At 47.1% G+C, this 26,497-nt stretch overlaps 1 protein-coding gene across 1 annotated transcript in view; it reads left to right on the forward strand.

Annotated features, from left to right (window-relative positions):
• The window catches only part of LOC142570719 (putative phospholipase B-like 2), a 243,233-nt gene that overhangs the window by 173,187 nt on the left and 43,549 nt on the right, over window positions 1–26,497 (forward strand). Inside the window, exons 7-8 of the mRNA XM_075679063.1 lie at window positions 16,297–16,457; window positions 17,283–17,375. Of these exons, the coding sequence (XP_075535178.1) occupies window positions 16,297–16,457; window positions 17,283–17,375 (254 nt within the window). The remainder of the gene's footprint in view (window positions 1–16,296; window positions 16,458–17,282; window positions 17,376–26,497) is intronic.

Consider the following 26,497-nt stretch of genomic DNA (forward strand, 5'->3'; position numbering starts at 1 on the left):
TGCCGCGTCAGCTACCGAATTGTTCGCCAGCTTCGGGAGCAGTAGCATCATATGGCCTCGCGAAATTGTTCGCTCTGTTGTCTGCGAAGAAATGGAGAAGCACTAAGGAGTGAAACAGCGCGGAGCCGCCTCCATCGCCAGTGCAATTCGCGATGAGGTTCAGCAAGCAGTGCACAGTGTGGGGTTCTCACCCCGTGCTCTTGGGACAAAGGAACGACGACGCAGTAATGCAAGCAATCACAAGGGCATTTATTGCACCTTTCATAGATGAATGCCTGCTAGCCGAGTTGCTATCCACAAAACATACCGATGGGCGCGCGACAAATCGCGGAAGTCCGACTCACCGCGACCGGATAGCGAGCGAATATGTTCGCCCTTTGCTCGATCCCAACGCCTGGTCGTTCGCGCGTACGGTCACGCGAACGGTGGCTCGTTCGCACGAGGCCTCAGGAGACGGTCTCGCAGAAGCATGGATCGGCGCACGCGCGGTACGTCCACGCTCCTCGCCGTTCACGAACCAAAGACCCGCGTGTTCTCCCTTGCACCCCCAAGTAACCCTGCCATGAGGCGGCGTTAGCAGTGCAACACTCGCGCCATCTCTCGTATTGCGCTTCAACCACGCCGACCACCGCGGGCCCCAGGCCACGAGGCGAAGCCGCACAGCAGGAGACGGAAGCTTCTCGGGAAAAACATATCAGGGGGCGCGTGAGAGTCGCGCATCCCCACAACAGTCACCGATACCCACTGAGGCCCAACGCGGTGCCCCCCGATGCGGGGCCGGCTCCTGTTTTCGCATATATTCAGCACCGTACTTTTGCGGAATCCTTCCAAAACTCCATGCCTGTTTCTCGCCGCGCCATCTCAGTTCCAACGACAACCCCAGTTGCGATTTAATCAGTACATGCTGGATTGGGCAACGATGGTCGCCGTACACCCCTTGGAAGTCTGATCCCTGCCGTACGTCGGATAGCCGACCCCTCTGCCTGCTCTGCTAAGATGGCGTTGAGGCCGGTCGCATCTACGACGAGTGTCCGTATCGATAACTTGGCTGCGCGGTTTCTCCATCAACGCGCCTCATTCTCAAGTAGGCCAGAAGCCAAGAGAAATAGAAGAGTATCTGGCGCAGCAACGGGTAGCTTTCTCACGACGTCAGTCATGGTCACCGTCTCCGAGGCGACACTTAAAACCAGCGAAAAAAATACACGATGAAGGATACAGAGGAAGTAAAATGCACCAGTGTTCCTTCTATCTCTGAGCGAGAAAGAGATAGTTTTTCTGGAAGGCAGAATTTCAAGATGAGGTAGTTAGAGCAAAATGGTTTGTTCATCAATGTAAAAAAAAATGTACGTTGCTAAGGGCATTGCGCGCACGTCGGCGGTTTATTGCTCGAAAGTCGATCCGTGTTTTCAATATATATGTCAATTACTAGTGCAGCTTTGTGTTGTCTCTTGTTTCTGTCGTGTTTTCGCCTCAATTTGTTGGCTGGTTTTCTCAAGTATCAGTATGAACCAACTGGCCCAGCAACCACCACTTCTCCGAGGCGACCCTCACCCGTTCGTCCAAATTTCAAGGCGACGGAACAGGCACGCTCGCCAAGCCCCTGTCGAGAAAACTAAAGGCAGCGGCCTTCGGGATCGGGGTCACTGGGGCTCTAAGTGCCGAACACCTCCCATCGGCGCTTGCACGGAATGTCGCACATTCACTGAAAACGTCAAGTTCCACGCGTAAGGAAGGTCACATCGATCACATCCCCGTTTGAGTGCAGTGGCAAAGAGTAGTCTCGCTTGTCATACCTGTGCTGATAGACAGTCTATAGGTCAGTGCATTGGAGGACACAGGTTCAGATTACTCAATTACTGGCAGAAAACTGTAACGATGCTTTAGAAAGTTATCGCCCCTTGGAATGGAACGCGCATTCGCGCAGTTGGAGGCAACGTTGTTTTTCACTGGGTCTATACTGCTAGAGTTAAGATTCGTGCGCCAACATTTGTAGTCACCTGCCTCGACCTACGCGACTGTTTTCGTCAACTCATTCTTGGTATGGACTTTCTTTCCAAGTGCGGCGCAAGTATATTCTTCGTGAGTGTAGTGTGACCTTCTCAACACAACGTTCCATAGAGCAAGACACCGATGGCTATTGCAAACCTGTGATGGGAGTTGCTGACGACAGCGTGACGTTACTGCCACGAGTGCTTGTTCCAATAGCAGCCATGTGCGACAACCTCTGAGACGGGGACGCGGTCGCCGAAAGCAACTAAGCACTTTTGCTGCTTCAAGGTGTATGCGCTGCCCGAAGTCTTGTTCGTGTTCGTGACAGGCAATCGAAAATACGCATCACGAATTTTATTTACCAACACAGACACCTTTTTGGTGACACCGCCGTGGCTTATCGAGATCCTGCAGCCAACGTCGCATCCGAGAAAATGAATTCTATTGACAATTTTCTTGATCACATCGACGCCAATTCGAAGTTTTCTGACGAAGGAAAGGCTGCGCTTCACGATCTTTTAAAGGAATTTCAGTCTTGCTTTGCATCTTCGTCTAAATTCTGCCAGACACACCTCCCCAAACACCAAATTATTGCGAAGGGTGATGCTCAGCCTATTCGACAACATCCCTACCGTATTTCTGCTAAAGAACGCGACACTATTGAGATGCATATAAAGGAGATGCTCGACGATGGAGTCACTCAATCATGCAGGAGCCCGTGGTCATTGCCTGTAGTTCTAGGGAGAAAGGACGTCACACTACGCTTCTCCATTGATTACAGGAAGCTAAGCGGCATCACAAAAAAAGACGTTTACCCGTTCCCTCGGGGTAATGACTCTCTAGACAGGTTGGGGCACGCTGAGTATTTTTGATATATTTATTTAAAAAGTGGCTGTTGGCAGATTGAGGTTGATGAGCCAGACCGAGAAAAAAGAGAGTTTGTAACCCCAGACGGCCTTTATGTATTCAGAGTTCTTCTTTCCAGGCCTCTGTTGTGCCCCAGCCACTTTCCAGAGGATGATTGATACCGTTGTCGCTGGCTTTAAGTGGAAAAGCTGCTGTATATTATAAGTTGATGATGTAGTCCTACTCACCTGAGACCTTCGACTAACGTCTGTGTCGGCTAAGAACGGTCATGGAAGCCACTCGCTCCGCTCAACACATGCTAAACTTTCAGAAATGCCATTTCGGCTATGAAGACTTAGATTTTCTTGGACTAATCGTGAGTAAAGATGGTGCACGCCCCGATTTGGACAAAACTGCAGCCGTCGCCATTTTTCCTGTTCCTTTAAACAAAAGAACAGTGAGACGATTCCTTTGCTTGTACGCTTACTATTCTCTATTTATTGCCAACTTCCTGCAAGAGACAGCTTTCCCATATTTGTGGCGTCGCATGCAGAGAGCACCTGTACTTGCCCATTTTGATAAGGAGGCAGATAGAGGTTCACACGGATGCTAGTAACGTTGGCCTTGGGGTTGCACTTGTACAACGACCTGACCTTGTTGGGCATGTAATAGTGTCACGTGGTAGTGACGGTGAATAAAGCAGCAATACGGTGGAATGCAAAACTACACGTCTCAATGGCTTACGCCAGTCGTACACTCTCTTAAGCCGAGACCAACTACTCCCGAGAAAGAATGCCTCGCAGTCGTGTGGACAACGACAAAATTCCGGACTTACCTTTACCGCTGTCCCTTCAAAGTGATTGCTTATCAATACTCGCTGAGCTAGGTAGGTATCCTGTAAGAGTCCACCTAGTGGACATGTCCATATCGTCTACTGCAGATGTGCTGATTGGCTGTCGCGTGTCCCTGCCATGGACGCGCAGCCCAGCCCAGCCAATCATAACTTCAACAGCTGACGAGATAGACATGTCTACTAGCTGGGATCTTACAGAATACCTGCCCCGGTTGGCAAATTCCAGAGACTCGTCTGGGTGTCTAGCACGGTGGAGTTTGCGCTTAGAGCAGTTTGACATGACGATTGTGTGAAGATCGCAGCTCAAAGACGAAGACGCCGACGCGCTTTCCCGTGTACCTTTGCGAAATCCTGCTTTGAGCTCTGCGGGTGAGGATGGTTTCCTAGGGGCCATTTCTGATTCTGACTTCACATCAAGGCAGCGAGCAGACAAAGAATTACGGCCTGTTATCGACTACCTGAAGGTCTGAAAATCTCAACTTGCTCGGCATATTGCTCGCGAGTCATCCATCCTTTCAGAAGGAGCATCCTGTACAAGAAAAATGTCCGTGACAGCGAGAAAGCTTTTGTCCTCGTTGTGCATACCCGACCCGCGTGATGACATCGTCTTTGTGTGTCACGACCAACCAACGTCAGGGAACTTAGGCTATTCGCGAGCTCTCGCCGACCGCTCCAGCACTACTATTGGCCACTACTTTTGTCTAGTGTAAAGCACTGTGTGAAAGGCTGTCGCGAGTGTCAGCGCCGCAAAACGCCACCAGTGAAGCCGGCGCGCCTATTTCAACTAATTTCGCCACCAAGCACACCGTTCGACCTCGTGGGAATGGACCTTCTAGAACCCTTCCCTTTGTCCTCCACTGGAAAGAATTGATTATCGTTGCAACGGATTGCCTCACTCGTGATGCCAAGACAAAAGCACTGTTCCGCGCCAGGACTTCCGAAGTCGAGAAGTTTGTTCACCACATCGTCCCGCGGCAAGGCGCCCAGTCGTGTGTGATCACGCACAAGGGGAGGCCCATTACAGCAGTATTGACGGAGGACATCTTGAGATAGAGCTGCACGAGTCGTCGAAAAACAGCATCCTGTCGTCCACAGACCGATGGACTGACGGAGAGGTGCAACAAAACCATTGCAGACATGCTGTCAGTGTACGGGGACGCGCCACACAATGCTTGGAAGAAAATTCTTCCGTACATCGCGTTTGCTGCAATACGGGGATCAACGCGAGTTTCGCCTTTACGTTTTCGTTACGGACGCAACGTGACAACAATGCTGCACGCTATGCTTCCATGCACAAAAAAATTTACTTGCTCCCGATGCCAAGCAATATGCTCAGTACGCCGAAGAAGCCCGCCAACTGGCCTAAGTAAACATCAGTTATCAACAAGATACCTATGCACCACATTACAACCTCCTCCATGGAGATGTCGCCTATCACCCAGGCGATTGAGTCTGAGTGTGGACCACTATTCGGCGTGCATGTATGTGTGAAAAATTTTAATCCGCTATTTCGGACCGTAAATGGTTCTGAAACGCGTAACAAGTGACGTTATTTACGAAGTAGTTCCGGACGGCGTCTTGTCTTCGCATCCACAGCTTCGGCCCTAAACTGTGTATGTCATACGGCTCAAGCCGTACTTCACACATTTGCTCTTGTGCCCGTGCGGCATCGCGTCGATGTGTGCAGAAGGGGAGGCTAATGTCACCTGGTATTTTGGGGGGAAAAGCGCGCATTGAAGACAAGAAAGGAGGGAATTGGACTGAACGGCTCTAAGAATCCTGTCATCTTGTTCACCTTGTCGTCCAACCGCGTGAAAATATTTCGTTTTGTTTCCGTAAGGATATCTGAGTTTTGTCAAAGATATTGCATGTATCCTGCAATATTCGCATGTTTGCAGATGACTGCGTCGTTTACCAAACAATTAGTAACATGTCTGACCAAATCTCCGTTCAGGAGGATATTAACCGCTTGCAACAATGGTGCGATTGCTGGCTAATGACACTTAACCCAAATAAATGTAAAGTAGTGGTATTCTCCCGGCGACGTAACCCACTAGCTTACCCATTCTCAATAAATAACGTAGACGTAGAAACTGCGCAGTCTTACAAATACCTCGGTGTTACCCTCACTAATGACTTTACTTGGAGCACACATACTACTAACGTCATCTCATCTTCTAATAAATCTCTTGGTTTTTTAAAACGAAACTTAAGGCAAGCGCCCGAGCATGTGAAATTGCTAGCCTACAAAAGCATAATCCGACCTGAACTCGGATATTAATGTGCCGTGTGGAGCCCTCATCAAGCATATCTAAACAACGCACTTGAATGAGTGCAAAACCGTGCCATAATATTCTCCATCCAACGTATTCACATGATATCAGCGTGTCATCATTGAAAAAAGAATCCGGAGTGGTTACTCTCACTGATCGCCGTCCCATCTCAACTCTCTCTCTTTTTCATAAGTTTTATCATACTTCACTTAATCAACCACCATACATTATTCCTGCTGCCCGTATATCACATCGGACTCGGCGCGCGTACGAAGTTGGCCGCCCCCGCACTCATACTACCACTTTTTCAGGCTCATTCTTCTTTTGCGCAGCAACAGATTGGAACAACCTGCTCCACCAAATTGCCGCCATAACCTGTGCACCTGCATCATGAAAAACTAACAGACCATTTTTCAGATTAACAAAAAAATGTACGGGATATGCTACCTATGTGTGTACTAGAGGGAATAATGTACCTAATTTTGGCGTGTGTTGTATTTAGAACTTGTGCTCTGTTATTCCTAAACTAATATATAATAAATATATGTACGCCCACTCCTTATTTAATGCCCCTATGGGGCTTTTGAGGTAATAAAATGAAATGAGACGCAGCTGATGTACTCATGTCATTTGATGTAGTGGCCTCTATTTTGAGACCCTTCAAATCACTTTTTAAAAACATATATTTAAAGTCCGATCAACAGCAGAAAATATTTTTACGAGACACAAATGAGAACAAGAATATGAACTATAACACAAATATCGACAACGTAACAAAAAATGGCTGTGGCTTAGCTAAGGTTAAGCCCAGGATGCGAAGCATACTAGCCTTTATTTTAGTTGTTGAACCACTGTTTAGCCTGGTGAACTGCTGTTGCTTGGCTATATTTGGTTCGGCTAGACGAAGAAACAACTCATGCGTTACTCTGCTTATTCCTTTATTTTCAAACCAATATCGGTATTCTTGCGTCTGTAGTAAAACCATTTTTGCGAGCTGCTCCTTTCGTTTATTGCTTTGCCTCTTCCTGTAAGCACGTTCTTTTTCGAGACGCTGTTGCCTCTGTTCCGGAGTTTCTTCGGCACGTATTCTCCGCTTGGTTGCATTTCGCCGGTCCGAGCGAGTAGAAGTACTCCCAGATACACTCGCAACTTCATCATTTACCTCGGGCTCTGTGGAGGAACGCTGCTGTTTAGCCGCGTACTGTGCACGTCGCTTGGCAAGCCGAACTTCTCGTTCTTCGGCCGTTTCCGTGGCTCTTTGTAACTTGCGCTTTGCGGTCTGACGAGCGGCCCTTTCCTTTCCCGCCATCGCGCTATACAACTGGCCTCGACGAGAGCGCGCCGCTCTTTTATACAGCTGTTATGACGCCAGTGCCCTAGCGGGAGGAACGGGAGTTAGGCCGCAGCACCGGCTGTGCGACCGCAGGCGAGCGCAAGAGTTGAGCCCGGCTTGCAGCTGTTGTGAAGTCAGTGCCCTAGCGGGAGGAGCGGGAGTTAGGCCGCAGTACCATCTGTGCGACCGCAGGCGAGCGCACGAGCTGAGACCCGGCTATGTAGCTACGCGGCCGCAAGCGAGCGCACGAGTTGAGCCTCCGCTTTTGCAGCTGTTATGACGTCATATGGTAGCTACGCGGCCGCGCGCGGCGCAGCAAGGAAGAGCGTGGTTGTGCGGCTAGTATGCTTCGCATAATAACGACAAACTTTAGAGCTCAAAGAGAGCTCCCGTGAATATCCGAAAAAAGTTTACTCTGTAAGCGGCGTTTGGTAAACAGAACATAAAGAGGAGAAGAAAAACTCGATTAGCACGCTGCGAATATTTTTGTCAGTTTCGCAATACCTGTTCGATGGCTCGTTTTCGATTCTTTCCACATGAGTGCAGTTCCGCCTCCAGTTTTCCTTGCTTACGAAGTCAATTCGTGCATGCAAAAGTTTTTCAGCGTTCTGAAGCCTAAATACTGCATTATTTACGGCTACGTATCCTATCACTTGGCTCCAAACTATCTCTATTGAATTTAATTCTCAGTGATACTGTGGCAACCTCAAATCGGCATGACCAGCTGGTTTGGCGAAGGTGTCAATTTTGTACCTGATATACTTGCGCTTATGCTCATTCACAGGCTGCAGCAGCTCCGACTTTAGCTGGTGAGTATAAAACGAAATGTTCTGGCTTCTCAACCGCGTCTGAATATCGCCTTTTGTTGTGGATGTAGATGGAACCTTTTCAAGCCGAACACTGTGATAGCTGGCATAGTCCATGACGATAATGCTTGCGGGTTCACTTTTCGGCGATAATTGCTGAATAAACCACTTCTCAAAATGGTGATCGCCCGTCTGTGAATGGTAAATATCAACACTGTTCTTTGCACGAAAGACGAGCTGCGCTCCATCTACAAAACCCTCCTCTCTGCCCGCGTGGAGCACAATGAGGCGACTACCCTTGCCACATCGAGCTCGAAGACCCGTTATTGTTCCTTGACGAAAAGGGTCTTGCCATGTCAAAACGCGGCTAACTTCCCCCACCTTTTCTTTTGTGCGTCTTGTAGTTACCCAGGTCTCGTCTAAGGCAGAGTCCTTCAATGAAAATGGTGCGCACACTTGGTATCACTCTGCATTCCATAGCGTACACGTTAGCGAAAGTTTCCCAATCCACAAAAATTGGCAGCTTCACAAGACGCAAAGACCATAGAACTCAAAGCAATATCAAGCTTCTTTAGCGTTGCGTTCAAAGACGCCACTGTAGCCCCGCCATAATCAAGTGACCCGTGATGAACGAGCTTTTGGTGAAAATGCCTTTTTCTGCTTCCGCATCTCTCGCACGGTCCGCAGGTACTTTGTGCGCTACACGACAATGTGCTGCCTTTTTCAGAGCATATAGTTCCGTTTCTTCCTCCGGAAAGCGAAGCCAATGTCGTTTAGCATTCTGCGCACAGTCCTTCCAATCAGACCAGGCATCTGCATTCATTTGGGCATCTAGGTCAGGCATGTGGGTCAGTTGGTCAGGTATGTGAGTCAGTTGGTCAGGTATTTGGGCGATTTTCGCCGGCGTAGGCAGCTCGTTACTCATGAAATCTTGATGCGCCTTGCGTCTCAAGCTACCAAGCGTGAAGCTGTCATACAGCTGCATATTCGTCCTTCCACTTTTCTCATGTCTTCTTCCCAACATGGTCAGGTATTCTCCGCTTTGTAGATGGGGGCGGACCTTGAAAGGCCTCTGCGTATATCGTACTCACGGAACGCACAATCACGCCGGTCAGCTGGCTCACTCTTTTATGCACGGCGCCGGTGAAGATCTCTAGATGGGCACGTGTGGTAGTAGCATAAACGATGCCTATCGGTTACTTCGTCTACTTAGACGAAGTAACAGCCATTTGTTGGTGAAGTTCGTCACAAGCTTCTGTGGCGAGGGGACGAAAGAGCCAGAAGCTAACGAACGCTCACCTGAAGGTTCAGACGCCATTCTTCCCTTGAGATGCATGCAAAAAGTGGGGTGTTCTCACAGTTGCAAAAGAAATTACAAAGTACAAAGTAAAAAAATATAAACATCTCTCTGGTATGTGCTGCGTTCGCTTTTATATAATTCCCTGTAGAATATGAAGCAATGTTGTTTTTTTAATTTTTCACGCAGTAATTCTTTAGCGGTAACACTCGCGTAGTTTGTCCCTGTAGCCATCGGTTTATTGCGAAGAAAAGTTGTGCGCGAGTTCGGTGATGTAAAGGATTGTCAAGCACCTGGCAACATTGGCCGTCACGCTTTTTGTCATCTGCTTGTGCAAGCTAGCATCCAGTTCCGCTGTTTTCTCGAAATGGTTCCTCTGCGACAAGGTTCTATGGAAGACGAGACCGGACAGAGTTTCGTAATCGAAGTCCTAGGCGTACCCTGGAAACGTGAAGGCAGTCAGCGCGGCGTATTTTCGGCTGCATCAGAGAAACTGACCTCTCTAGAGAACCACAGAATTGCACTGCTAATGACAGCTCTAAATATTCAGCTGGAAATAAGAGCAGGAAAAGCAAAAGTGATAAGATGAGGAGACGCTGACTTTTCCCGAACAGCTTATGCGTACCTGGTGCCATTGCCTGTAACCTGCTCGTGCATCGCAAAAGTTGGAAGTTTGACCAGGATGACAGACGGTTCGAGGACACCATGCCCAACATCTGGGAACGATTCCTCACGTAATGCTTCTTTCCGTATCGTCTGGGGCATTTGGCTATATTGTGGAATCATGCCGGAGCCGTCTGCAGGCTCAAGAGATTGTCAGGCACCGGGAAATATCAGTGGAAAAAAGAAGGGCTGTGGGCATTATACAGGCACGGCTACTGCTAGTGGGAACACGGGAGCCCGTGGGAGCACTGCGCGGCACGCCACCGCCGGCACCTAGTGAAATCTTGCCGCGCAGGCGCAATCAAAGTGAAAGGAGGAGCACCCGGTGCGCCGTCTGCTACGGTCCTTACCTTCGATACTTTCGTTACGCTCGCGTTTGTTAGATTGTGCGGGGCATCACGTTCAGTGTCGCCGGTTAACCATGTGTAGAGAGTGCCTGGGCAGCGACTTTTCTATTTGTGGGTGAAATCTCCTTGGAAGGCATGAAATACAATACCAAACAACGCGTTCGCCACACCAGGGCACAGTACGGCGAAAAAATGTCGCGTACGTAATATCGCAAACGTAAGAAAAAGTACCACACCCGTAACATTTTTGAACAAGTGAGCTCACTACATAAAAAGTGCCACATAAAAGGAAGCGTTAGCTTTGGTGCTCCTATCTAAACAAGCGCAAAAGAAGAAATTGTTTCCTCGGCAACCACTGCGCCAAATTTGATTACTTTTGTAGCATATAAACGAAAACGTTAAAATGTAGTGACTCATAAAAGCAAGGTCGAACACTTCTCCGTCGATTAGGGTATCCACTCAGACCGGCGCATTGTAACGACCAAACAGAACTACTCCCACCGAACATACGAGCGCAGATCTCTGTGTCCCCAATCCCTAAAAACATGAGCGAGAAATACCACAGACAACGGCGCCTTGCACGGGCCAGGACACTCGAACGCAGGTTCGGTAGAAATCCGGAGGTTTATTACACGGACGCGTGCAAACAGGATAGCAAAACTTTCACTGTGGTAGCCACAAACGCACAAACTACTATTTCCTCAACAGTCAGAACAGGGTCGGTGGCCACAGCAGAGGCTACTGCGGTGGCTCTGGCTATACGTGACGCTGAAAATAGAGCACGTTCTGCGGTAATACTAACCGACTCGCAGTCGGCATGTCGCCTTTTCATGGCAGGCACCCTGCCCAAACTCACCGTCAAAATCCTAGGAAGAAATCTCACGGAACACCACGCTATTACGTGGTGTCCGGCGCACGCCGGAGTGAGCGGTAACGAGAGGGCGGACCGCCTCGCTCGAGAATACAGCATCCGAGCGACGGAACGCACTCTCGTAGAATCTCCGATCACAGCAAAAGATATCTTGGAGGCACAGAGACGAGGAAGGCAACGGTATAGCTTTCCAGACACATCCTTGGACTCAGCGCAAATGCGGGACTGGCGCCGACTACAAACCCGTACATACTCACACGTACTCCTACTACACCACATACACCCCACCCGGTATCCCAACACTTGCCCTTGGTGCGGAGGGCGGCCATCTCTTGACCATATCACATGGTCGTGCCAGAGTCGGCCACAAGAAATCCAATCACCCCTTATGGGGCAAAACTCCAACAGTAGGCAGTGGGAGGTGTGGCTAGCCAGCACGGTGCGGGAGGACCAACTGGCCCTTCTCGACCAAGCCCGGCGTGCCGCGATCGCCAGTGGGGCCCTGGACTGAGGGACCCACCCACTGGACCTGAGTGTGATTTTTTTTTCTTTTTTTAAATAAAAGTTTTATACTACTACTACTACTACTGCTCACCGCTGCTGCTGTTCATCATGCACTCCAGTGTCCTGACAGCGAGTGTCCGCGGTTATCGAGTGAGATGTGTTCGCGATTGCCTGTGCGCACGTGACACCGTCCTTCTTAATTTATTTGGTAAGCAAATCATTACAGCAGTTTATGCATCATATAAAACGTGTAATCTTATTTTGTAACACTGTCTAAAATTTTCCTGTCGCAATCAATGCGTTGCCTGTCCGGTAAAATTTCGACTTTTGTCGCAAGCAGTCATCATTCGCCTTCACCTTGCGATTTGTCGAGAGCGATATTGGGAGACTGACTTTAAGGGGAAAGGCTTTTTATGTCAAACAGTCAAACGCGGAAAATATTCTGTGACGTAAGCAAGGAACTGGCGCAAGTGAGCATCCAGTTCCGCTGCTTTCTCGCAATGGTTCCTGTGCGACAAGGTTCTATGGAAGACGAGACCGGACAGAGTTGCGTAATCGAGGTCCTAGGCGTACCCTGGAAACGTGAAGGCAGTCAGCGTATTATCAATGTATGCGAAACCCAAGTGCAAGGTGCTTCGATTATTAGCAAGTATGTACAATTGTTTTACGCTATCTAGCACTATTTACGCTCAGAGCAAAGCTGCTTTTTATAGTCCTGTGGAAGAGGAAATGCGCATGAGGTTTCGCCATTCACTAAGAACAAACAAGCTGGAACAGCTGCTGTACTGAATATGGCAGAATGAAAGCCTGTGGCGTTCAACGTTTTGTCTTCCTGCGGGTAAATTATGCAGCCTTTTCAATCGACCAATAGGCATTCCCAGACGCAAGCCACAGAGTGTACGTCATCTGTATCTACCTACGGGAGTTTTCAGCTAACGGCACCTACTGCACATAGCTCCTGAGAAGCAAGAACCGTGTTGCACCAGTAAAACATGTTTGGCTTCCGCATCTGGAGCTATTAACCTGCGTCATCGTCGCGAGGTTGTGATGCGATATATTTTTTATTTGTAAAATGCGTTATAAGGCCCCTACATGGGGTTGAGTAAGGGGGGCATAGAATCAAGTAATTACATACAATCTAGTAACAATGATAATAATAATAAAAAAAAACACCAGCCTAGTTCACAGACTAAAAGTTGGAGAAACATATGAGCTATACATAAAGCTGCATATGAGTACAATAAAAAGGAACTCTATAAGTTAGTAACAAACGTATTACAGTGCAAGAAGAAAGTAGGAAAAAAAAACATCGAACCGGGAGTGTGATATCAATGGTTAACAAGGATTAAGCGAGTTGAGTCAGTGCCTGAATTTTTTACGGTCAGTATACTCAACTATGTAGTCGGGGAAGCTGTTCCAGAGCCGAATTGCACATGGAATTGCAGACGAGTTAAATGCTTCTGTTTTACCATAGATGCGCGTGAAGCTATGATGACTGTGTAATCTGTGCGACGTGTGCGATGACGTTTCTAGGTGTTGAGAGCATTTGTTAGTGTGGTGGGCGCATTTATAAAATAATGACAAAAGGGCCAGGGCGCGACGATTACTTAGCATCTAAAGTGAAAGGTGAATCTTTATTTGATTTACGGTAGAACGGTAGTCATAATTCCGGGAAATAAAACGTGAGGCTCTATTTTGTATTGATTCCAGCATGTTAATTGTCTAATTTTGGTGGGGAGACCAGACTGGAGCGGCGAAATTAAGTCGAGGGCGAACAAATGTTTGAAATGCTAATCTGCGGATAAGTGAAGGTGAGTTCCGATGGTTACGTCGCAGTTAACGCAGTGATCGAGGACCACTGGTAGAGATGGTGGAAATGTGAGAAGTCCAAGAGAGGTTTGTTGAAAAACTTACGCCTAGATATATGAATGATGAGGTCCGATATAATGGGACATGTTTGATACAGTAGGGATAGTCCCAGTTAGTGCGTTTGTGGAGGAAGGACATCACTTTACATTTTTATGAATTTGGAGTAATTAGCCAGGTGTCACACCAATAAATAATTTGGTTAAGATCATTTTGGAGGATCAGGTGTTCATCAGAGCTGATAATAAAACGATGGATAATGCAGTCATCAGCGAAAATGCGCATGCATGATGATAAGAAGACCATGCCATCGCTGCGATCTCTTCCAGTTCACTTTTGGACCGAGTTACTCGTCGCTTTGCGCTGAATTGGAGGTACGCCGACAAAAACAAAGCTGTTCGTACTTTATCGAGTCCGAAATTCGTCGTCATTGTGCCGGAAGCACAATCCGCTTGACTTTCTGGCACAATGAGTATCATGTCCTTGTTATTTCGCGGCAATCTTATGACGACACTGGCCAAACATTCTTCATAATCAGCAACAACCCATTTCTGCTCAGTGTACTGAGCAGGACAAGTTGAAGACTTGATTTAAAAAATTCAACCTTCATTCCAGTCAGGGAAAGCGGATGTATAGCGAAGCTGTTGTCGACGTTATGCAAGCAGCCCCACCAGAAGTCACGTACGGCGCGCGTGCACGCTCATGTGGGGAAGCGCAGCATACATGCTCATTCCTCTAGACCCGTCTCCAAGCACATGTGCCTTATTGAACTAATTCAATTTTACAGCTATTACCTCTAGCCCCCGGATGCATACCTCCGCATGAGGGGGGGGTGGCAGAATAGCTGGGCGGCTGGCGTCCATATCTGTGGCACGACACGTGCACAGGAAATAAGACAGGTAGGGGAGAGGGGAGAAAAAGTCGCCATGGCGCTGCAACACTGTAGGTGGGTACGGGCGAGAGGGAAAAAGAGTGGCGACAGCGCTGTAGCGATGGAGACGGGTACGGGAGAGGTGAAAGAGTGCGGCGAAGGCGCATGTGCACATGGCATGCGCTTCTGTCGTGATAATAACGTCAGGCGCGTCCGAGGTTCCGGCACAGCTGCAGCAGTGGTTGCGGCAGATGCAAGGGAGGTGCAGCAACCGCGACGGAGCTTGTGTAGTGTAGCGTCGTGCTGTATGAAAAACTTGTATGATTTCATAACGTATGCAGCCCACGTGTGCGGCCTAAACAGCTTCGATAGTAATCCGTCGCCTTGTAAATGTTGCGGCCCCTCGAATTTCTTTCAAAGCAAACTGCATCATAGAATTCGTAAAGTACGACTTACTCAGAAGCTGCAGAGCTTGGGATTCTAATTGAAATGTGTGAGAAAAGACACTTCTGTTAGGCAGAAACTCAGACAGACCCCTTCTACAGCTGCCGTTTGAGGTCCGAGTGGCCGCGGCCGCTAGGTGGAGGTGCGGTTTTTGGACAGTTTTTGCCATAGTGTCGATTACAGTCGCAGCGCACCCTGTGCGACAAATGCAACGGGCAGAGCGCCCACACATCAAGGACAGATGTACTGTGTACACACGTACGTCATCCGCGCAAGAACGTGCACAGAACTGGCGGAGCTTGAGCATACATTCTCATTCTCCTGGGTCCACCAGCATGCGCAAGTGTGTTAGTGAGCTGAATTTCTGAAAGGAAATTGCGTCGTAAAATTCGTAAGTACTACTTAAACACAAGTAGTATACATGATAGCTTCGGATTCTAATTCGAATATGCAAGAATAACGGCATGGTCAATTGATAATTTCGCTTGATGACGTAATCTGATGATGTCGCCACGTCAGACTTGACATCAGGTGATCAAGTCTTCGTCAAATGATGCTGTCGCTTGATGACCCCATGCCATACATTTTCTCAATATAGTAACTTGCTTCAGTGATTAGGTCGTTCTCCCAGAATACTGCGCATTCAGGCTTATAACTACAGGAGCCTATGCACTTGGCCTAGCTGGTTCCTAACATGAGCCGAAGCAACGCAAAACAAGAGGATGTGAGAAAAGGACTTAAAACAGCGCTGACTAACCACATAATGTTTATTCTTTCGAGCAGCATCTATAGGAAACAACTGGAAAAGAGGAAGGGCCGTTAAGATAGTGTGACCACTTGAATAAGATTGAAACTTTTGTCTCGAGTGAAAGTGAAAAGCGCACCAAAGCAACGCCACTGTTCTGTATGTGGAAGGCTTCAGAGTTCAATCGAGCGCGTTTATCATGATAGTTTGACCGCATGGCGCAATGTCTAAGTGGCTCGCAGCCACAGTCAACGCAATGCAATAGCAAGTGGCTAACCATACCCAGGAATGCTGTACATTGTGTGATGACGCGCTCAGGAGAAACACTCTACTGTCTGCAGGGCCATTTTTTTATCATGATGCGGAGAACTAAGTTCTGTCTACGCTCGGTCGGCACACCTACTGCTCTAACCACTATACCCATGTATTAAAGTAATAGCTCGGGGGATAAATCTATTAACAAAGCAGCGAAGGCCAGCTTGTCACGTTTGTATAATTTGAAATTCATAGTATTTCTTATAACAGCCCGCCTAAAACGAAGCTGTTCCCCCGACGGGAGCGAATAAAGCCTGCTTGGCGATCGCGCAGGCCGTGATGGAGACATCATTGAAGAATACCAACCACCAGTTGCTACGCTACGTACATCCCAGCGGCAGTCCGTTGACTTGGGTCCGGAACATGGTCGCCAGCAGACTCGCTACCAGCGGCTCGCAATGGGCCGCCATCTTCTCCAGGTTGAACAGTGGAACGTGAGCTTATCCTTTCGCGCTCGTCGGACCGCGTGGTTCCCACGCTGTTCTTCTTTTGCGCCGGTTTTGTGCCGCTATTCATTTGACAGCTGTGTTCGACAAGCACGCACAAGTTAGCCCCCCATCACGTTCATTCCTCTGAATTTGTCAAAAAGGTGGCCAATAATATGTTCTTGGAGGGATGAAAAATAATTAGCATCGTTCCAATAATCACTATTTCGACACGCGTCCCTGCCGGCGTTGGTGTGGCACGTATCCGTGCACTGGTAATATCCTAGAGAAAAAATCGCTTAGGTGCTCCAACTGTGCCCTAATGCAAGAAGCCTTGCGTTACCGCCAAAAAATGAGGCTTTGGAAATTGAGGATACACAAAGCGTCCGCGGTAAAGTAGACGCTCTCGCTTTCCGAGCGTTATTCCATGGTCAAAAGTGCGTATGCGTGCATTTCTATATTAACCGCTGGTTGACCGCACTAGGACGTGCACTATTTTGCGCAAAAAGAAGACATTATTCCGGTTCAGAAAGTGACCAGCATAGTATTCAATTGCATGGTCAAAAAAAGAATATAACTGATGCAGTTGCTCACAGCCAAGTTTGCTAGACGTGATTGCGACAAGTTATAAACTCGTTCAGATAACTTTAGCAAAGTGATATGTGTTCGGAATACCTGAAATGGGAAAGGAAGAGAGCGACATGCAGTGCTCGAGAAGGGCGCAAAGCTTGCTTTTTATGAAAAAATATTTAGGGCCGTCTTCATTACGAGGTGCATGAAGAGTGACACGCGCGGTAAATTCTAAACAGGTCGCATGTACTGACCTCTCTCTAGGTACAACAACCAGTGGATGGTTCTGGACTACAAGCTGTTCATGCCAGGGGGAAGCCTGCAACCCGGAACGCTATGGATAGTGGAGCAACTGCCGTACGTAGCTCCGCTTCATTGGTGCTGCCTGACCTAGCGCTGTTTGCAGTATCCTTCAACACACGCGCATTCGAGCGTCTGGAGAAACAAATGAAAAAGTGTATGCAACTGATAGTTTGACTCCTGCTTCGTCGCATGATGTCAGACAGGTGGCTGCTGTAGTACATACGCTCCTATGGGTCTGGTTTATAAAGCAACACAATTTTATGCGCTGTAGGTTTTAAGTGCGAATGTCACTTGCGTCTTTGAGCAACATTGCGCGTTTAATGTGTATTCTGTCCGGCATATTCTGTGTCCTCTTGAAAAGAAAAGACTGCGAATGTGTGCTACCTTGCAGAAATCCCCACATGATTTCCATAGAACGCATTTACGTGCCTAAGAATTTTTGAGCAACAGCCTTTTTTCGCGTCCTAAAATTTGCGTTACAATGTACGTCACTTATAATGTTTGACCAATTTCTACCAAATTTCATTTGGTGACGTGAGTAATTTACTGCAAATTCTACAATAAACAAGCAATTTTGTCTTTTCGTAAACATGACCAATAACACACCGCTTTATTCTTTATTAAGAGATGTCAATATATATGCACAAGGTGACTCGTCTCATTCAATGAGCACAGTCTGGGCGCCTCGAACACCGCACGGGAATAGAGAATTCTGAACCTACACGCTTTCACTACACAAGTACAATTAACAAGCTCCTCATTTCTACGAGACGTGAACGCCGCCTCACGCAGATTTCTTGGCCCCTTGAAGGTTTTCCGTACATGTACGGCTGCGGTTTTCTGTCCCGCAAGGTCTTTGCCGTACGGGTACGGATCCGACCCTCCGTTTGAAATTTCGCGCCATAATGACGATACGTGCTCACCGGGAGGTGCTGCCACCTCTTAGCACTTACAAGATGCGTTTGAAATTGGTGCTACCTTCTTGGGGAGATAAACAGAGCTGATTGCTAGCTTCAGCGCGTCGCTCAGACTGCGGCAACGCCCCTTTGGCGGTTTCGGTTTCGCCGCGTGATCGCAAAAAAGGCACACGAAACGTCAATTTTTTCTTTGTCGGCACTCTCTTGCAGGTCGGTGGAAGTTGATTTCTATCTTGATTGTCGCTGCTCTTAGCGTGTTTATCAGTGCCGTTCGCGAGGTATTCTCGCTCTCAGTGGCAACGCGCTTTCGCGGTTTCGGTTCCGCCGTGTGATCATAACGGAGGCGCGCGAAACGTGGTTTTTCTCTTTGTCGGCACGCACTCGCAGGGGCGGCGGAAGTTGATTTCTATCTTGATTGGCACTGCTCTTAGCTTGTTTGTCACCACCGCTCACGAGGTATTCTCGCTCTTTGCGGCAACGCGCTTACGCGAGAGGGTGCCTCAGACCTCTCTGCCCAAGGCAGCCGCACGCAGAGATGTCGTGTGCGCCAACACAACTTCTCGCTCCAAGAGAACAGACACGCATCTTAGGTGTGCAGATTGCGATAAGGCGCTGTGCGTAGAACCGTGTTTGAAGGAGTACCACCCTCGGAAATACTATTGAACATCTTGCAGTTCTGAGTGATGCCGACGCCAAAATATTGTTCCTAATTATTTTTTACTATTTATTCCTGACTTTATACATTTTGTACATTCAAGATCCGCAATAAGGTAATTTGACCACCTGGGAAAGTTTTATTCAAAATAATTCGACCCTCAAAGGGTTTGCGACACTGGGAAACGTTGCACGCAGCGGTTGTTGAATGCGTTCGAGAAGTCGATGTAGATGGAGATTCTTGGAAATCCTGAGGGATTAGCCAAGAACCGGGTTGTTTAAAATAATGTAACACGAATACAACATTTTAGAATAGGTATTCTCAAACTAAGAAACCGTCGACAAGATACGAAAAAATTGATATGGTATCGTCTTCTCTGAGTATTCTCTGGACGTTCTCTTCCCTGAATATTGTCTGAATATTTAAAGATGGTATATGACAGCGTAGCCTACTAATAGCTGCTTCAATTCTCGTTTGGCATATACTCCACTCCCTTGTGCAGGAAAGGCGGTTACAATCGGGGGAATTTGCGATAGGTGGCATTAAGAACTATCGAAACATCGCTTACCTCAAAAATCTTGCCCTACGATCAAACTTGACCTAAGGACAATTTGAATGGCCGGGACACCCATCGACGTCTTCGCCAGTGAATCTGCCGTTTCATTGAAAAATATTCCTGTATGCTCAGGCAGGCAAATTAGCCGGATATTATTTGAGTAGTGAGGTCCTAGCGAGTTAAACGCCGAGATACCTTCGAGTCACTTCATGCAGTGAGCAATGTACTCAAGGATAAAATATCGGTTTCGAACACTGTATAACCCATTCATGGGTCTAATTTACCAAGTGGAAAAAGACGAATTGTGAATATTGCTGAATATACTATTAACACTCTGTTGTTTGTGGCGTCAGTCGCTAGGACCAGATTTGTTTGCATTTCCTTTAAGCAATCCTCTAAATAGGCATTTAACATACATAAAACAGGTGTTTTCCTTTACTAAGACATTGTCATGAAAGTGTATTTGATGAAAATTTTTCTCGTAGCAAACCATATTGATCTCCTTAATTTGAATGTTCAGTGGTTTGAGAAAAATGCGTGCAAATTGAACTTGAGGTGTGCGAAATCTATGTCAATGTTCCTGAAATAGCATAACGTGCTAAGAATAAGAAATAATACAGCTTAGCTCCGTCTGGTTTGTGATTAGAATGTCTTAAAAATGTTTGTACGTCAAGTATTCGAAACCGAGTAAAAAATGAAGTTGTTGGTTCCAGATAAACAGTTGTTTCCATCCATCCATACTGTACACTACATCATCGACCACTCAACTGCATTTTAATGACTGCTTTTGCCGATGAACAAGGGGCGAAGCTCACATGGCCGCGTTCCATAGTATAATACACCCTAAAACTCGTGCACGACGCGTATATGTGTGTGGCAAATTGATGGCAACGTGGTTCTGCGCATCCCTGATCGACTGTAGCTTATTCCGCGTAAAGAACCCACCACTCCAACACAGATTTTCTCAGTAAGATTTGTATGCGTAAGCCATGAATGTCATATATCACACCGAGATGCTTGACAGTGTGTACTTCTGTAATGAGGTTGAGTTGGTAAGATAAGGAACTATGTACCGAGTCGATCCGAAAGAATACGAGCAATGAGCACTTTTTCACATAGAGAAACTCGAATGGTATTAAGCCACTCTTCAAGAACAGATAAATAGCTTTTTTTTTCAAGCTGTTATGCAGTGAATCCGCACACGCGTCAGTGGGCACATCATCTGGGCATGGAAAGGAGCTCAGTGATGTATTAAAAAATACTGGAGACAACACTGCCCTTTGAGGAAACCGTTTTTGACAGTTTATATGGTCCTGTTGAAAAACCGCTGTCAGAACAACAAAACAGTATTTCACTTATAAGCTCCGTAATTCATGCTCGGAATAACTTGGGCTTTTCATATATGGTTGACTAATACCTCATGTTCAATACTATTGTATGCTTTTGTGATGTCTAGTCTAACTAATACTGCATACTGTCCTTGCCATTGTGGAAGTTGCATGCGACTTTCGAGGTCAATATGCGCCTATCTGAGTGCAGTGAGCACCGTGGTCTCAAACCAATTTGGCGTAAACTATGGAGCTTTCTTCTAATAATAATCGCAACACGTCCATCTAGTATTCGTTCTATTAGCTTTACAAAATTTCATAAGGCAATGGGCAGGACGCTGTCTAAGACATAATCGTCCTCCGGTTTTTAAAGCAACAGTATAATGTTTCAAATTTTTCGTTCACATGAAATTCATGCTCTTCTGACTTAATAGTTTGTGATGTTCAACAGATCAACTTGCGACTCTGCATGAAATTTTAACAAGGCCGAAGTGTCTCCATCTATGCCCAGAGCAGCGACTGAAGTCGCTGTATTACATCTGACAACCGAACCATACATGCTGTCACGGTGTAGTGACTATCAGTAGAGCCACAGCGGCTCAACACCAATCACGAAACTATTTATTTGGCGAACCTATGCCCAGTAAGACAAGTAACGCTCATCACAAGGATAACAGCGACCACACTCGTCACCCGCCGTGGTTGCTCAGTGGCTATGGTGTTGGGCTGCTGAGCACGAGGTCGCGGGATCGAATCCCGGCCACGGCGGCCGCATTTCGATGGGGGCAAAATGCGAAAACACCCGTGTGCTTAGATTTAGGTGCACGTTAAAGAACCCCAGGTGGTCAAAATTTCCGGAGTCCTCCACTACGGCGTGCCTCATAATCAGAAAGTGGTTTTGGCACGTAAAACCCCAAATATTATTATTACCACACTCGTCGAAATCTCGTCGGCGAGTCAAGTGCGTCGGCTTTTATACCTGACTCCTCGAAACTTCCAGCGCAGTGGCTGGTGCTCGCGTACCTTCAAGAAAGTGCAATACTATTGGTGCCACGCAAACAATCGAATAACAAGGTTCAGTGATAACACAGGCGCGTCTTGCGCCAAGCGGTAACGCTTACCATCTGTTAGACGGTGAAAAGTGGTCACTGGAAAAATACAAAGTACACGTTTCAATGTTTAACTATAACCATCGCTAAAACGTAAGGCTAGGAATTTCAGGATAGAGATTCTGCACTCCTATAGCGATAACCTGCAGCGAATAAGTCATTTCATATGGAGATAACATTATAGATTCTACGTTAAGCGGTGAAGGAATAGTTTTCCTATATGTAAAGAAGCTGAATATAGCTCGTTTGTTATTATGTTTGGAAAGAAAATCAAATGTTTCATGTCGCACTCATCCGATAATTCAGGCACAGTGCATTTGAGTGCATCTGCTAAGAATTTATAGCCTGACCAATTTCTGGGGTGTTGGTTACCTGGAGGTTTCTTCTAGGCGGCTGCTATTGGTCTGTGTAATGCGCGCGCGACATCGCTCTTATGGTGGAAGATGTGCTCGATGGCTGCAACACTAGCAATTAGGAGACACAAGCAGCAGCCAGAACGAAGGACATGCAGTATAGAAATGACAAGAGGCGGAGAAAACAAAAGGCCGAAAGGGCGAAGCATGGCGCCGGGGTGAGCGAGGGTTGTGGGGTTCGCAATGTTGGCAGCAGCGAGGCGAGGCCTATCCGTGGAACGTGAGTAGACAGTCGCTGGGCAGATCCAGGAGGCAGCTCTGCTATTCAAGAGAATGGGACTGTACCATGAGATGGGGGGTGCCTAGCGCGTGATGGCGAGTGGCCAGTCGGTCGAGATGACCAGAGCCTGCTCCACAACCTGGGTAATTCCGGACCTTGTTTAGGGTCCCACACACGGTAGTGCCGCCTTCTCTCAGCGAACGGAGCAGCTACCCGTTACTGGACAACGCAATATGCCAACCACTAGGATCGGAGCTGATGACAGCTTCGACACGGGGCTCGGCGCTCCGCCTACTGCCGCGTCCTCGGCAACTACCACGTCGCCTTGGCCGTCGAATCGCACTCGAGTAATCAGTACTTTCGCAATGAGTATGAAATTCTGATTTGCTGTTGTCCTTAGCAGATGTAATTAGGTAAATACATAACGCAGCTCTGTGACCGTGATCGCGCCCTGTCTATTTGTTGTCGCATGATCTGGCTCCGCTGTAGTCCAACTTGATATGGGGGGTTCTACCTTTAACCCGTGGCTTGTGGTGTGAATAGACAGTCTCTGTGTACAAACGCCGTTGTATTTTATTGGTGCCAAGACAGCCCTCACGCGCGTGATGCTGTTGTAACAATGTGTCTGCACAGTCCATAACTCTTCGAGCAGTCGTCATTGCACCAACAACAAGAGGATTTATTTTAAACTGGGTGAAACCTTAAGTTCAACTTTTTTACAGGAAACCGTTAAAACGAAAGAAATATACTATATGCTTTTGTTCGAAATTTTCCCTCGGTAAGGAAGTCAATGAATACCGCTAACTGCTTTAAAATTTATCACAGGCTACGTAAGTCGCTACCTGAGTAGCTAAATATCTTAGCGGACATAAAATTTCAAACATCACCGGTATGTGCTCGCTATTGGTCGCGTAGTCAACAGTACTACCAAGAGTAAATGCCAAATCATGCACCTGCAGGTGTACTTTTATTACTCCTATTAGGATAAACCACTATTTATCGACGTCGCGAAGAAATTCATCTGAAGTTGAACTAGACTATTTCAGAATAGAGCTGCTGAAAAAATTACATCGGTGCATTCAGCAGAAATGCAGTTACTGGCAATCAAACATCCCACGCGCGGTGCTTCTCCTCCTCCTTAACTGACTTGCACTGCGAAGCCTACGGCGGAGTGGCGCTCGCCCACAGCGTTCCGCCTACTGAACGGCGCGGTGGTATTGCAGTGCAAATTTCGTTGTAGGGGTTCACATTTACTCCAACACTTCAAATTTTGGTGCCTACGGCTCGCGAAACGCTGCTGTCATCAGCGAGCCCCAGTGCTCTCAGCCAGCAGGCTTATCGCGGCACCCTGCGGCGGCCGCGATGCGGTAGCAGTCCGCAGCTACATGCAACAGCAGTGCCTATTCGCAGCTTTTGTTTGGTGCACGATAGGGCTTGAGTTCGCGCTCGCGCTCGTATGCAGAGTGCCATACCAACTATTTCTCCAATGATGGGGCAAGCCCCCCCCCCCCACCTTTATTCCTCCTTCTGTCTCTCTTTTATACATGTCCATATATATATATCGAGAGAGAGCAAGAGAGAAGGAGTTCCGTGATGAAGGCTCGACCCTGACCGAGACTTTGGTAAAGAGTAAGCGTTTCGCAGCTAGGTGAGCTTTTTCTGTATGCAGTGTAAACTAGGTCATCGAGAGAAACATCCGCTTGTACATATACATATTCGTTACCATATGAAGTCAACAGATAATGATGCCAAGGAAAGCATCGGCGAAATTAGCTGTGGTTGAAATTGAAATATAGAAACTTGCCGCCAGTGGGAAATGAAACCGGAGTCTCCGCATTAGGCGTGTGTTCCGCTGCCAATTTTGCCAGGGCGGCGGCTATCAATCCGTCCACTTACTTGGGTATTTATTTATGTTTACTGGATCTAGCCTTGCGACTGTTAGCCAGTGCCACTCGGAGCCATGGTAGACGGATGTGGAACATCCCTTTTTGCCCGATGGCATTACGTACCACGACAAGTTAGGAGAGCAGGCACGTGGCTAAAGAACCCTCGTATGCTATGTAATCACATCAAGGTTCGCACATTTGACACCGTCACTATGAATGAACGAGAAACAAATATAGAGCGAGGCTATTTGCGGATGATCATTGGGTTACAAGAGACCGAAAAATGCTTCAGTGAAGGTGATATTTGTCATTGACATACCTAGTTACCAATCACACATAATTAACCTTTACAAACCAACGTTTGAAATATATGTTGAAGAGTGTCGTTCAAATGATACAAAAAGGTAAAAACATTTCTGCTATAACTGTCAAGGGAATGTTAAACAACGCAGGTGTTTTGGAACACGCTAAAGTGAACTAAATTGTATACCTACACGTTCCACGTTTATTTAATATTCGTGCAGGTCACTGATAAAGACTGAATTTACGAAGAAGGTGTAGAGAGGTATTATTTATTTATTTATTAATTTATTTATCCCTAATGGGACTTTGGGAGGTGAAGTTATCAAAAGAAAGTGATCACAAAATTTGCAAAGTTGTAGAAATACCAGACCTGCCGTCCTTCAAATTAAAAAGAAAATACCACCGCCCAAGCTACGAAACACTAGAATTTCTTGAATAATACAAATTCTTGTTTCATTAGTCAAAAGCACGCATTTTATTAAAACATCTCTGACCTTGCTTTGGATATGTGCTTCAAACATGCATAATAAATTCGCATCGTAGAATGATTTGCATCACAGGGAAGCAAAAAATTCGCCATGCTTTTTCATAAAATATCTATGTAATGGCTCGGCGTTGCTTTTTCATCATATATCTACGTAATGGTTCGGCGTTGCTTTCACCCGTCGCTACGCACACCTCATCGGCCAATCGAACAGCCCTGATTGTGTACACTGCCTGATGCCCGAAACACTGCAACACGTACTGTGCGACTGCCCAGCATATACGCTGGAGCGAAGGACGTTAGACAGTTTCCTAGCCAGCGTTGGCAAACAACTACTGTCGGAGGAAGCTATCCTCGGCCCATGGCCTGACAGTGCAATTTCAATGCGTGCAACAAAAGTATTGTTGAAGTAAATAAGCACTCACCACTTCTCTTATCATCATCATCCATCCCAATACTTTCACTCCCCTTCCCTCTTCCCCAGTGTAGAATAGCAGACTAGAGGGCACTAGCTCAGGTCGACCTCTCTCTCTTTCCTATCAATAAATTTTATTCATTCATACGTAATGGCGGCCAAAAGTTAACCTCACATTTTGTGGTCGCATAGGTTAGAACAATCTAGCGGCTCCAAAAAGTAAGGCTGTGCAAAATTGCTCTACCACTCTATATTTGGAGTTCGTTGAGATCAGTTAAACTTTAAATAGTAATCAATACCCCCGGCCGTTGCAAACTTTTTTGATAATAAAGTGGCCAGACAAGATTGAGGAGAAGGCTTCTGTTGAAAAGCGAGTGTGGGAGAAATAGGTGACTTCGCGCTCCCCTTGCGAGCTTCAAGGATTGTGTACCACTGCAAAATTTGAATGAGATGTTGTTAAATTATTTCAGTTTATCCTCTGCTAACGTCAACACTAGTAAATGAGGAAAGGTGTTTAGGGTTCTAAGTGTGCACCCCTCGATGACTGGAGTGCACGGGGGCAGCGGGAAGGAACAGCGTTTGTCCGGTAAATGGACGCTTTATTCCAACGACAAGGCCTCTGTCCGCGTCCAAGCCCGAAACTCCGCTCTTTCCCACAACCAAAATCTGAATTTTTAAACCCTTCGTTGCAAAACAGTCACAAAACAGCCAATCACACATGCGGGTTCACACCATGGCGACCAATAGTACAATAAACTTCGTGACGCACGTGGCATTGGTGGAAATAGTGGCACAGTCTCCTCAAACGCTCCCAGTCAGCTCGGACCGTCTTCCCAAATGTTCCGAGCGAGGGTGCAGACTTGCGGCTCTTCTACGGCGCAACTACTAAG

This window comes from Dermacentor variabilis, chromosome 2 (genome assembly GCF_050947875.1).
Source record: "Dermacentor variabilis isolate Ectoservices chromosome 2, ASM5094787v1, whole genome shotgun sequence".
Lineage (NCBI taxonomy): Eukaryota > Metazoa > Arthropoda > Arachnida > Ixodida > Ixodidae > Dermacentor > Dermacentor variabilis.